General features: G+C 34.2%; 1 protein-coding gene across 19 annotated transcripts in view; it reads left to right on the forward strand.

Annotated features, from left to right (window-relative positions):
* Positions 1-13,931, forward strand: part of Cd226 (CD226 molecule) — a 107,872-nt gene extending 93,941 nt beyond the window's left edge. For 18 of the 19 annotated variants that reach the window (XM_063231476.1, XM_063231488.1, XM_063231473.1 and 15 more), the window contains 3 exons: positions 2,817-2,916; positions 6,840-6,897; positions 9,801-13,931. In XM_063231476.1, the coding sequence (XP_063087546.1) occupies positions 2,817-2,916; positions 6,840-6,897; positions 9,801-9,914 (272 nt within the window). In that variant the 3' untranslated portion in view covers positions 9,915-13,931. Of the gene's footprint in view, positions 1-2,816; positions 2,917-6,839; positions 6,898-8,093; positions 8,177-9,800 lie in introns of all 19 variants that reach the window. The other variant, XM_063231475.1, reaches the window with a different exon arrangement.
* Positions 13,932-14,190: the final 259 nt, after the last annotated feature.

The raw sequence follows: 14,190 nt of genomic DNA on the forward strand, positions 1-14,190 counted from the left end.
TATTTCTTTCATCTTACAGGGCCAGAGGAGTTGGCTTGTAGCACCAGGCTGGCTGTAGATGCCACAGCTGGAGGCAGAGGGCGGGGAGTGGTGGGAGGCCTCGCTGGCTTGAGACTGGCTGGTCCCTGTGCACAGCTGCACATCTGGCTTTACTCCAAGCTTTACACTTGTCCCTTAGGGGAAACTGCTGGCTTTATGCCTGTTCTTAAACTGTGGAGGACTTTTCAAATAATATAAATTCCACTAAATCAAGTGTCAAATTTGTCATTATGCACCGTCTTATTATCAGTACGGCTACACAGAACACCTTGAAATAGTACACATTTAGATGCTGAATGGTTCAATGGATGAGATTCCTAGAGATCAGACATACCTAAAAGAGGTTAAAATAGATTTAAAATTTAAACTTTAAAATTTGGACTTATGACTTCGCAGTATGACACAAATAGTCATACTTTCAAGTGGTTTTTACTTTTAAATTTGTATAATTTACAACTTGGTAAAGATAAAATCATTTTAATTCTTAAAGATTCTGAGTCTACTTCTAAAAAGGCAGTTCTCTATATCTTGCCCCTTAAATGGAACCACTGAAATTTGGTAAAATAGTCTGTTTTAGACGTATAGATCTTTATAATTTTGTACTATTTTTTTCCTGATTATAAAAACAACATAGCATTTAGAAGATTTAGAAAATACTGAAAGCCTACAGAAAACAATTGTTTTCAAATTTAAAAAAAATTTATATATAATCATAATGATTGTCAAAAATCAAATATATTTAAGGTACATAACATGATGGTTTCATTTATGTAAATATTATGTAATATTTGGATAAATTTAATTAACACATCCTTCATTACTTACATTATCCATGAAAGTGTTCATTTTCTAAATGAAATTTCATATACTTTGAACTCTGACTCCTTGGTTCCTGGTAACTACTGTTATATTCTCTGCTTCTATGGATTCATCTTTATTAGAGTCCATCTATGAGTGAATTCATTCTGTATTTGACTTTATGTTTAAGGCTTGCTTCACTGAGCATAATTTCCTCTAGGTTTATCCATACTGTTGCAAGTCTCAGCATTTCACTGTAAAATCCATAAATACACTTGTGGAAAAATGATCATTAAATGTGAACAAACATTTTTCCAAAGAAGGCATAAAACTGGTCAATAATATGAAAAGGTGAACTACACCACTAATTATCAGGGCAATGAAAATCAAAACCACAATCTGATAATACCTCCCAACTGTTAAGACAGCTATTATCAAAATGATAAAAATAAATGTTGGCAGTGATGTAAGGGAATGGAACCCATGTATAATATTGGTGGGGATATAAACAGAGTCATCATGGAGGTACCTCAAGAACTAAACCAAAACTATCATACAATTTATCAGTACCTCTGTTATCAGTGTATTGAAGAAATATCTACATCTATGAATCATAATTCACAAGGCTCATTATATAGAAACAACATGTGTCCACCAAATGGTGACTTAATGAAGAATGTATCTATGTGTATATGTATGTGTTTATATGTGTATATATATATACACACAATGGCATAAAGGTAGGAAATCTTGTCATTTGAAACAATTCAGAGAATGTTATGTTAAGTAAAATAAGCAAAGGACAAAAAGAAAATACTATATAAATGCTTGTAAGTTAGAATCTACACTAAAGAAATACAAAAAATGGTCTATTTAGTTTTGCTTTGCAGTAAAGCTTATGAATTGAGTTCTTACCATGAAAAACTTTCAACTGAATAGTGACTTAAGAAGAAAGAAACAGTCTAGTGAAAACAAGGTGAAAGAGTTGAAGGCGTCAGACAACCCAGGGATCATGTTAATGAGGCTCCACATCAAGAACTGGGCGTTGTACCGTTTTCTCATAGCTTTCCCTTTCCTTGGGAGGAGATGGTCAAACGTGTTGATTTCCTTCAATGCCATTCTTACCAGCAGCAGACACTGACCTGGGCTGTTCTCTGTGCCTGCAGTGAGGACAGATGAGGTGCATTGTGGGCAGAAAGCCATAGTGAGAAGAGAAACCTGATCTCTGCGCTCATGCTCTAGAGGTGACATTCCTCTAGGAGTACAGGTTCACAGCTTCTCAGCAATGGCTCATTAGAGTCTGACCCCAATTCTGTGATGCAGTGAGAGCTGCTGTCATTGTTGTCACCCAGCAGAGATAAAAAGCACATGCAGAAGATGTAAAGGACTATCTGGAGTCATCAACTAAATAGTGACAGACCTGGAGTGAGAACTTCAGAGTCCTGGGCCATTGTACATTTCCAGATAACATATGGTGGCAGTCACATATTTTTCTTAACTATTTTTTAATTGTTAAATTTATCAAATCTAGTAGAAACATTTTTTGAACAAAATTCTGATAAATGTTCAAGTTACGTAGTATTGTAGGCTGAGTGTGCTTAATATATCAGACACAAAACACAGCATTTACTAATACATTACCTCAATAGTTTTAAACAAAGGATTTTGTTCATTAGATGAGAATTATTGGGATGAAGTGATATTTGTATTGAATCGTTTGTATTCTTGTTCTTAAGTTTTATATACTCATTGTAAAGTTTCCTAGCTCACCTACGAAACTAATAAAATTCTGAGGAATTCTTAAATATTAAGGAAGTTCTACAGAAATAATTGTCTCTTTCCCTACCCTATTTTTATTAGATCATTGGTTTTTAATTGTTATCCTATCAAGATTAATGTGCCTTTTCTTCCATGTTTTACTTTTTTCATGTGGCTTTCATTGAATTCTTAATTCCTACTATTTTTTTTTTTTCTCCTAGAGAAAGCCAGTAACCAGGACGCCATTGCCGTGGCTGGAGGGACAGTTTCGTTCTTGTTTGTTATCCTAATTGTCACCATCACTGTCATTTTTTATATGAGGTGAGTAGAACAACATATCCTGAATCGTGCTTGCCTCAATAGTTCTGGTTTCAGAGGTTCTCTATTAAAAATCCAACAACTGGTCAGGCTTTCTCAGCACTCATGCACTGTTCAGTGTTTGAGGACTGTTCCCATGTATGTGATTTTAGAGGTGAAAGTTACAATAGTTTACCAGGTTTTGTATGCTTTGTTTGTGTGCCTCTTCGTATTTCACCCAGTTCCTCTGAGCTGCCCCCACCCTATCTGCTTCTCCATCAAAGAAAAACTTGTCCTTGGAAATTGGGGGTGGATAACTTACTCATCCATCAGATATTTACTGAGCAGAGCAGTGCATCATATATAATGAAGCACACATTCTAAAAAGCTAACGACATGGTTTCAAGTGGTTATATATTTTCTAAAGCAAGCAATCTAATACTACTATTAAAAATTATGGAGAAGAGAACTGAATAGTTTTGCCTTAGAGATGGTGGATAATCATTTAAAATTACTATAAATTTTAGTACATCCTAAACAATAAATACTGTGTTGTGGCTTGAGGGAAATTTTTAGGATGTTTTTGGTTGATTCCTTCTTTTTCTTCCATCTCTTATGTTTACTAACTCATTTGACTAGTATTTGTTATACTTCTCAGCTGTAGTCGTATTGGTTTGGTATTATGAAAGAGATTACATGTTGGGTGTTTGTAGTTTGCTTGTCTGAGAGAACTCCAAAACTTCCTATATGTTTGAACACATTCATTCTTACTTTTCTCGTCTTAGAGGTTACACATACATGCACACTCATGTGCACATGCATGCACTCCTTACAGCAATCCTGGCAGGTTCCTCCATCTCATCTTGCACTCTGGACCTCCATATCTTCCACCGTTTACCTGATTGCACTAATACTCTCTGACCTGCCCTCCTGCCCTCCTGATCAGTCCTCTCCTAACCTATTGATTTCTCCTAGTTTCTCTTTTGAAAGTTGGACTGGTGATGCCATCACTATATTTAACACTTTAATTATCTCATTGCCTTTGGCAGAATAATCTTAAAGCTCATCAGCCCCATCCGTTATTGAAGGTATTTTGATCAGTGCCTTCTTTTTCATTTATACTTTTTACCTTACTTACCTCCTATAATTTTGAAAAAATTTTTTTAGAAAACTATAAATTTTACTCTTTGATCATGCTCAGTTATCTTCCCACCTGATATCATATGGAATGTGGCTTCTCTCATACTTGGCCTTAAACTTGTGCATCATTCAACTCTTGTGATGTTTGTTCCCACTGTTGAGGTCTGTCCTGATTCTCTGCCTTTGCAAATAGACACGATGTCACTATTTGGCATCATTTTGCACTCCTGGTTTGTTACTGCTTGTATCACACTTTGTATTCTAATCATATTCATGGTTTCTTCTCTTCTGTGTTATTCAGAGATTGTATTTTGATCATTACTGTAATGGATGTTCACTAAGCATCTAATTAAATTGAAACATGAGACAATCATTTTACCCTTTTCTCGCTTATGAGTGCTCTTAAGGCTTTTCCTGAGAAATTAGCAAAATGGAGTAAGGACCCTAAGCGTTTCCATCCCTGAGGATTTCTCTACTGCCTTGCCTTGATTGATAAAGAATGCAGAGAAGGAAGAGGTGACAGGAATTGTGCTCTTGGAGGGACAGCATGAGTGCAAATGAGTGAAAGAATGGGCCTTTTACAGGTTAGGTGTTTGGCAGGATGTCTTCATGCACCTAGCTTTACAAGACAAGCTAAGGTGATTTGTGGAGTATATTGTACAGCTTGGTCAAATGTGATGAACAGATCAGTGAATTCGAGTGCATAGTCATGGATGAACTCAACCAGGGAGAGGAGTACTTTTTCTGTCACTTCTGTCATTGATCTTGGTTTATGGTTGCTACTTCAGTTTTTTTTTTAAATGACTGAAAGACTTCGGCAATGACTCTCTGGAACTCTGTCTGCCCAACCTCTTAAAATAGTCCTGTAGCTTCAGATACGCTAACTTGTATAGGATCTGAAATAAATTCTTCCTTTACTCCTGGCTCCTTGTGGTTTGTATGTATGTCCAGGGACGCTGGAATCAGTCCCGGTGTTCCTGGGTATGTTTTTCCTCATACAGACAGCAGCACCATAATATTTGTAGATGAGCATGGACAGGGGCCAGGAGCAGCACTGGTAAGAATGCAAGGAAACGGAATATTACAGAGGTGGATGTGTGTGTTGGTAAGAAGAAGCTTAATATGCAGTGAGAAAAATGTTAGACACTTATTTGTATATTTGCTGTTGCTGTTGATATTCACAACAAATGTGGTGTTTTGCTTTGCCTGAGGCTTTCCAGCTCAGCATTGGAAAAGAAGTTCATTCTAGAAAAAACCTTGGTCCCAGACAAACAGAACAGCTGGTCAACATAAAATGACTTCAATATATGAACTATTTTCATTTTACACGAGTGGACTGATCTTTAAAAATGAAGATCACTCAGAAAATAACTAGCAGAGCACAAGTTAACCACAGAGCATCTTTTAATATTAATCATATTGTATGCTCCAGGTTTCCTTAAATGTACAGAGAGAGAGAGAGAGAGAGAGAGAGAGAGAGAGAGAGAGAGAGAGAGAGATTGGGATCCATTGGGGAAAGTTATCAACATACATGAGATAGCCCTATAAATTATGATTTAATAAAAAACCAAAGGTGATAGAGCTGTGTCTCTCCTGCCTCATCTGTATACAGAAGATAATAGCAGACCTATTGTGGATTCCTTTGATAAGTAAAAGACTTAATTTATATAAAATACTCAGAAATATTGCACCATAAAATTATACATAGAATAAGAACATGAAGGAATAGTGAGTCTAAATAAACAGATGCACATAGAATAAAATAAGATTACATTGACATGAAAGGACGATATCCAAGCAATTAAAGGAGAGAATCAGAATCAATATCTATCACTAAATAATCTTTCCTTGGAGAGAAGCTCTGTTGTTTTCAAGACTGCTATAAAGGAATTACAGCCTCACATTAAAATGCAAAATCCAAAAGGGAAAAATCCTACAATTTTTGCATATTTTACCTTTTTTGTTGTTAAATAGGATTTTTTTTTAGAAATCTGAAAAAGAGATACTCATAATCTCATCTTAATATCTTTCCTCATGTACTTGGCTCTCGTTACTTTTTCTTGGCATTCAGTTATATTGCTTTTCTGAGATTTCCCCAGAAGTTACATCTCTACAGGATTCCTTGGAACTGTGAAGAGTTGAATAGTGTGGTTTCGTGTGGCTCAGTTAGACACAGCCAAGTGATTGCAGAAGTAGAGCTTCAGAGTCAGAAAGGAGGACTGAGGATTTAATTCCTGAACAACCACTAAGCAACCAAGTGATTTTTGGCAAGCTCCTCTACCTGTCCACATCTGACTCCTAATCTGTTCATAGTAAAGCTCAAATGAAATCTAAATAAAATAATCCATAACAATACCTATACAAGTTTGTAAAACTTAGTTTTATTAATATGACCATCCAAGAAGTTACATTGTTGTATTTAAAATAAGTTTCAATTATGGAAAATCTCTAAGCTCCAGATTATTTGGAAAAAATTGTAAGTCATTTCTGTAATAGCCTATTATAAAATAATCACATCTATATCTGTATCTACATCTATATCTATGTATAACTAATATTGACTGGACAGCCATATAACTGTCTTCACCACCTGTAAGAACATTGGAGGGAGCAGGGTGAGGGAAAGAAGTTTGTATCACTGGACTGTTGGTTACTTGTGTGGGTATCTACTGTGGGCAGTCTGGTAGTCACCCTACTTATGCAGTAAGTGCAAATGGGCTGTGGACTTGGTAAGGTATCAAGTTGTTGCAAGGATATTAGTGCTGGCATACAGTGTCTTAATATTCTCTATCAAATATATATTTTAGAAGGAGAAGGAGGCAGAAAAATGTTCCAGTTAAAAATTCCTCAGATACACAGAATAAGGTGAGTTCATTGGTGACTGTTATTTCTTTTCTCTTTGTGTTTCATTAATGTCTTACAAGATGTGTGTTTGCAGTGAGAGATCTTATTTTTTATTTTCCTTTCAATAACTTGGCCAAGCAGTTGCTTGTAATTCAAGCATCAGTTACTTGCCCTATTTCTTATTATTATACCCTTCAATACTGTGCTTCTTTATATCAGTACAAATTCAGGTGCATGTCTACTGGCATGATAACAGTCAGCACTGTGCATTACCAAACCTCTAGGTCATGTTTCCTAGGGCTGCTGGTAAGAAATTACATCAGTTGAGTAGTTGAAAGCAGCACAAATCTATTCAGTCCTGATTTTGGAGGATCGAAGTTAAATACAAGGGTGTGAAGAATGATCCTTCTTTGGAGTAAGATTTGCTCAGAGTTCTTGCACCTTCTGGCAGCTGTTTGCACTTCGTGGCAGTCTTGCTTCAAGAAACATCTCATGTCTGCCTTAGTGTTCACACGGTGTATCTCTTGTGTCTATTTCTCTTTTCTTATAAAGATATTGTTGCTATTGAACCAAGGACTGTCTCCATTTATGCCTGTACAACCTTCATTAATTACATCTGCAAAGATCTTATTTTCAAGTGAAGTTACATAATGAAATTTTGAGAAGGAAAAGTTTTCTAGGGGACTCTAATCATCTCCTTACAGAGCATAACATTATTTTTTATGACATAGGGTTATTGTGAAGATTAAATTAAATTAAATTACATAAAAGACTCAAGAATAGCATAAAATTCATTACTGTTATTTCCTTTGAATTAATTTAATTAATTAATGAGAATATAAAGTATAAAGTTAAAGAACTTTCTCATCAGTTGTAGGAATCTAATGAATGAAAAATATCCCCTCATTCTACTTTGCTCCGTGCTATTTAATAAAATAGAGTCTTCCTTCTGAGTTTGCAGAGAAAAGTGATGTTTATTTTAAAGTCCATTGTCTTTACTATATAAGTCAATGTTTAGCACATGTTACTGTGTTTATTAAATTTCACAATCAAGTGTTGCTGTGTTCCTCCAAAATTAACAACTTGAAATTCTAGTAGTCAGTGTGTGGTCTTAGCAGGAGGCCCTTGGGGCAGGGGATTAGTCTTTGGGTAGTGGAATTAGTGCCCTTATGAAAAGAGATGTGAGCGCCTGCTGTCTTTGCTTTCTGCACTAAAAGACTGGAACTAAGGAGCGGACGGTCTTCTACAAGTCAAGAAGCAAGCCTCAGTAGAAATTTGATCTTGGACTTCACAGCTTCTGGTACTGTGAAAAATAAATGTTTGTTGTTTATTCTTCTTTGTGGTATGCTATTATAGTAGCTTGAACTGACCAAGACAAACATTTTCTCAAGTGCTATCCAAAATTATGTCAATGTCTCTTCATTTTAATAATCTGTACTTGAATTTTGCATGGCTAAAATGTAAGGTACCAAAAAATCAGACTTCTTCATGTCCTATCCCCTGAAATTTTTGAACATTAACCGCTCTGAAAAACAAAAAGAAATTCTCCACTAACTCCTGGCTTGCTTTTCATAACAAACTGTATAATCAGAAGACTTGTCTTGTCTTATGTGCATCCTTAGCATGCAGTAAACGGGGTTCCATCCTTTACAATTGTTTTTATTTTAAAAAGAATAAGCAATAAAAACAAGATACAGAATATTAAAACAAGATAATAGAGATTAACAATGATTAATACCCTACATGTTGTTATCTTCAAAGTAGGTCCTCAGATTGCAAGATATAGGCATGAAAATCTGAACAAACTATATAAGCACATAACCTTTTTTCAATGAATTAATAGAAGTTAGTCATGTAGTTAGCTTAGCTTACTATATTTTCTGTTCTCTTCCTTCTTTTCTCCTTTTTGAATTGCTTTTTTTTGTGCTTAGCTGTTTTTGTACTCACATTAATCCAAAGATAAGCATATTGTTATAACTTTTGAGGCGGGAAAGATACTTTGTTACTATCTACATTAGTTATCTAACACATTTTGACTTTTGTAGAATAATTGTGTTTTGAAGAATGATTAAAACTTAGTAAGTTGAACTCTAAAGGATATACCTATTTGATTCTTTTGTGCTTTTAAGGTAAGACATACAAATAACAAGACACTTGAATTTTCCTTTTTTTTCCATATAAACTCCAAAATCATCTAAATTTGCAAACTATTCACCAAAAGAGATCTCTCTGTCTCTGTCTCTGTTTCTGTCTCTGTCTCTCTCTCTCTCCCCCCCCCCGCCCCCATTCATTCTCTCTTTCTCATTCTTTCAATCTCTGTCTCTTTCTACTCTCTGTCTGGTCTTCTTCCATCTCTGTGTTTTCTGTCGCATGCCCACACACAGGTCATTAAAGTAACTTGATCACAGTAGTGAAGATGAAGGATTATAGAACATCATCTTGAAAGAGAACACCTCTTTTGTCAAGTTCTTTCATTGTGTGTGGTTGCTCATTTTTAAAGCTAGGACACTGTGTTCTTTAAAACATTTATTTCTTAGGACATTCATCCAATAGACATTAATGAATACCTACTGGGGAGAAAATACTATACTATACTTTTCATTTAAGAAACAGAAATAATTTTCTTACTCAAAAAGCCCACCATTGCTGAGGGCATTCTACGGCTAAAAAGGTAACGAACAGCACAGTGGAGCAACTAATAATCTAGATTAGATTGAGGTTGCATCTCATTCAGTGTCCTGTGAACTCAGAATGTGATTTCTAACAGAAACCCCATATAATAAAGGGAATGTTTTATGAAATTACTCGTAGTGGAAGTTTGACTTGTGTCATGGATGAACTGAGAGAATTATGTTGAATGTCTTTATTGGCTGCTGAAATACAGTGGATTATTGACACCAGCTGATGTGTGTTTGTCTTTGTAGGGAGCCAACAACTACAGGAGTCCCATCTCAACCCACCAACCTGTATATGATGCCAATGAGGACATTTATGTCAACTATCCAACCTTCGCTCGAAGACCCAAACCTAGATATTGAACTTTCCCCTTGACCTAAGCAAATTAATATTCTGTACATAGACCTTACAAACTTTCTTCCATCTGGTCAGGACCACTTTGATATCAGTTGATTGCATTTATTTTATTTGATAGGAAAACATTGCATTATGTAGAGCACATTTATAATAGAGAAAATCTGAATTTAGCTTATTTGTAAATGAAAATTTAAGTGACTTATATAACAGAAAAACTAGGAAGATCAAGTTTCAGGCAAGGTGTTACTTACTGGAATTTCAGTATCATGTCTAGAATTAAGTGCAGATAAAAATTGGTTTTTGGGTCCCTTCTCATAGGGATGGGTCCACTTCCCTGGTGTATGTAGTCTAACTAACTCTGAGGGAGGTTTTCTTGTGCTTCCCAGATGGCTACCAATGACTTGGTAACTTGTATGTCTTTGTTTTATGTTTGTGGAGAGTTTGCTTATGTTTAGTCAATGGATTTGGTTATTCACCTATCACTAAGTAGAGATAGTGGCCACAATACGTGAGATGGCTTACAATGATGGGGAAGGACCAAAGAACTTTACTGGGTAGTTCATGTATGTTAAATAAATGAAAGAGATCTGGAAACTGATGATTACCAACAAATATTAACCACAATGATTAGTATGATTATCTCTTGCTAATCAACTGAAGATTGAGTATGCAGTGGAACAAGATTAATTACCCTCTCTTTCTCTTTTAGAATCTATTCTATCAGCATAGTCAGATTCTAGAAGAATAACTAAATAACCTGGCTGTAGAATAAATAAATAGTCAATGGGAAGATAAAAGTGGCAGGCTTATCTCTTTTCTAATTTCCAATACATTTATCACTTATTCTATATAGAATTTTTGCCACCATTACAGACCTACCAAGTAGGTGGTCTTATCATAAATAGCTTAATGTTTTGATATTGCTTTTTAATTTTTCTCTACTTTAAAACATTTTTTAATATATACATAATGTAATATATACATTTTCTCATAACAGAAACCTAGGCATTAAGCTTTAAAAATAATTATATGAAACTTGAATACATGAAAACAGAATGATAGTTGGAAGTGGCAGGTTAGGATTCTAGGGTGGAAATGTGCAGAGAGGAAAATATGGAGAAGCATAAGCAAGGATGAGAAGGAATCAAAGAATAAAAGATACAAAGGGAAACTTCTTCACAGTTTGGACAAGGTAGCACTCCTGACATGGGGACAGTCTAAATAATTAGAAGTCATACTTGATATTGTATGAATTCTAAATATATGCAAACTATGAAAACATTTGTGCAATGAAATAAAACTGTCATGGTCACCTTGAAACCACAATGGTCACTATCAAATAGAATAATCATTCATATCTCAAAGATTCATTACTTAAATGAAAGATGTCTAAAAGGTATCATCTTTAAAAAACTTACTTAAAAAAGTCTTCATTTAAGTATCAATTGTACACTCCACAATAATATTAAGTAAAACAAATTCAATTTCACATGTTGTCTAGATGAACCCTGTATTAGATTTACAGGTTTAAGGTGCTTGGTACTTATTTTGATTTTACTTTTAAATACTATGTACACCAACTTGTACAACTACAGAAATGTAAAAGGAAAAATAATATAAAAGGATCAGTTTTAGCTGTAACTTGTATAATATGCAAGAAGGGTTAACTGTAGTTTTATTACATTTGTTTAAAGAACTTTATGTATAGATTCATGAAGTGTTTCCACCGTCACGTTTGAGTAACAACAGTAAAGGGTTATTAAAAACACTCTTGTCATGTCAAACAAAGATTCTATGACAGAATTAATCAGTTTGCCTTGCAAAGCAAATGAAGGTGTCATGTATAAAGTATATTATTTCTTTTTCTTAAAGAGTTATAGACAATCACAATATTGCTTTCTGGAAGATTCTCATAGTCCATTTCTCAGTGATTAATGTAAATGAAAAAGGAAACATTTCTACAGTTTCAGTATGGAGGAATAAAAATCCTATTTTAGTAGAAAATAGTTACCAGACGTGAAACTTCTATGATAAACCACTGAAGGGTTCAAGGCCTCCAGAATGTTAAGAATTTATCTGCATTTCATAGGCATTTTGTTTCTTTTTTTCTGTTTTAAAAATCTCACAAAAACTGTTGATGAGAACTATTTACTCTGTCCATTCTTTCCTGCATGTTCTTTCTCTGCAGACTTTAGAGTTTTTCTAGGAATTTGGAACCATCCTCAGCCTTGCTTTGGATTCTCTGACTTCACTGTTCCTGTCACAGTCAGCTGCTGTGCTGGTGTGATTTCCTTCATTCCACTTCTTACTTTGGACCTCCTTATTTAGCCAAGCTCTTTTATTGTAATCTCTTTAATGTTAAGCAGAACTGATCAGAGTTTTGTGATTTTACTTACTATATCTTTTATTCTTGCTAATTCTTTTGGGCCATCTGTTTTGTTTATTATTAGGATAACTGATCAAAACAGATTGGCAGAACACAAGTTCAAAATCAGAATACAAACACATTATGTTTTAAGGTTTTTTGTAAGGTGCTACTTCAGAAGCTGAATACTTTCTTTCTTTTTTTTAAAAAAATATATGTAATTTATATTGATATGTAACAATGTTAAATAAAAATGTTTTTTGCAATCTTATCTGACTATTTACATTAAATAAACCAAGAAAGAGAATCACTGTGGGATAAGGTAGGTTTGTTAAATGTCATAGAGAACACAGTTTTAGCAGAGAAAGAACAAATTAATTTGCAATGACTATTTTTTTTTGGAGGGGGTACCAGGGATCAAACTCATGACCTTGTGCTTGTCAGCCAGGTGGCTATGCCACTGAGCTAAATCCCTGGCCTGCAATCACTGCTTATTTGCTACATTATTATTATTAGAGAAACTTTCAAACTTTATTTAAAGACCTTTATGTGTTCTGAGGAAATAGAATAAAATTTTCTTTTTTTCAACCCAGAGCCTTGTTCATTCCAGGCAAACATTCTACCATTGAGCTACATCCCAACCCAAAATACAATTTCATTAACTTTTAGTTCTATATACACAGGAGGTAGATGAAGGTATAATTTTTAGTAAGTAAAAATTCAAATTTATAGGTTTTAATGAAATCAGTTTTTAGGAAAATATTACCCAGGTTAATTAATTATGTTCAGTATCAATTTAAAAGCTAAAATAAAATACAAAAATTTCAATGTTTACTTTTATTTAAACAATCAAGTTATTTTGGTTTATATACCAGTTGTTAACTAACATTATAGCAATATTATAGTAATTTTCTAAGTTGTGAGAGTCAATACTGCAATTAGCACTATAATCAAATGATTTTCCTGGATTTATGTGCTGTGCTATATTTATACAACATGCATAAAATTACAGTAAAATTGGAGATATTAAAGAATAGAGACACTTGGAAATTATAGGTGAGGTGCTAAATTATGAGTAAAAAGATAACCTGTCCGTAATGGTGACATGAAATTATCTTTGAAAAGTGTTTAAAAATAAGAACATTATTGTTCTGTTATCCTCACTGATTTTACTATTTAAGTATAGTATCTAGAAAATATTAACTTTCACATTGATATTTTTGTATCAGGTAATACTTCTTTTGGAATATTTATTGAAATTATTCTAGCCAAGTCTCTGGAATCTTGTAAATATATCAAAATGAAAAACAGCATTGCTGCTTTTTGAAATTTTCAGGCAAAAAATGTAGTTAAGTAGCAGAATGCTTGATCTAGTATATGAGGCCCTGGGTTCCATCTATAACCCTATACATAAATTAATTAATTAATTAGAATCCTCTTTATTGTTAGTGACCTAATAGCCTTATGAAATTAATTGTAATGCTTTCTACGGAAGTTGTATATGTCATCTAGGTTGGTTTACATACTAAAATTTCCTAGAGTCAAAGCACTGTGTTTCAAGATGCGGTCTTTGGGCTATGGGTGATCGTTGTCTGAGATATTCTTGGTTTATTGGATTTTGTCCTTTTTTGAATAAATGGTTGCCTTATTTAGAGAATTGTTGTTCACTTTTAGTTTCCATTTATTTCAGATTCTCAATTTGTGCGGCATGAAAATGTTTGCTTTGACAAAGTACTGTAGTTTTGAAAGAATGTTCCACAGTCACCAGTTCCATTTGCTATCAAAGAATAGTAGGGGTAATTCTTACAAAATAGCATTAACATCAAGTTATATATAGAAAAGCTTTTCAAACAGGAACATTTTGTAATTTCTATCACAAAGCAACATCCTTTGTGCAAGGCTTTTGTTTTTCACAC

The sequence above is a fragment of the Cavia porcellus genome, unplaced genomic scaffold (assembly GCF_034190915.1).
Source record: "Cavia porcellus strain 051 isolate PalLab524CR breed Dunkin Hartley unplaced genomic scaffold, mCavPor4.1 scaffold_20, whole genome shotgun sequence".
Classification (NCBI taxonomy): domain Eukaryota; kingdom Metazoa; phylum Chordata; class Mammalia; order Rodentia; family Caviidae; genus Cavia; species Cavia porcellus.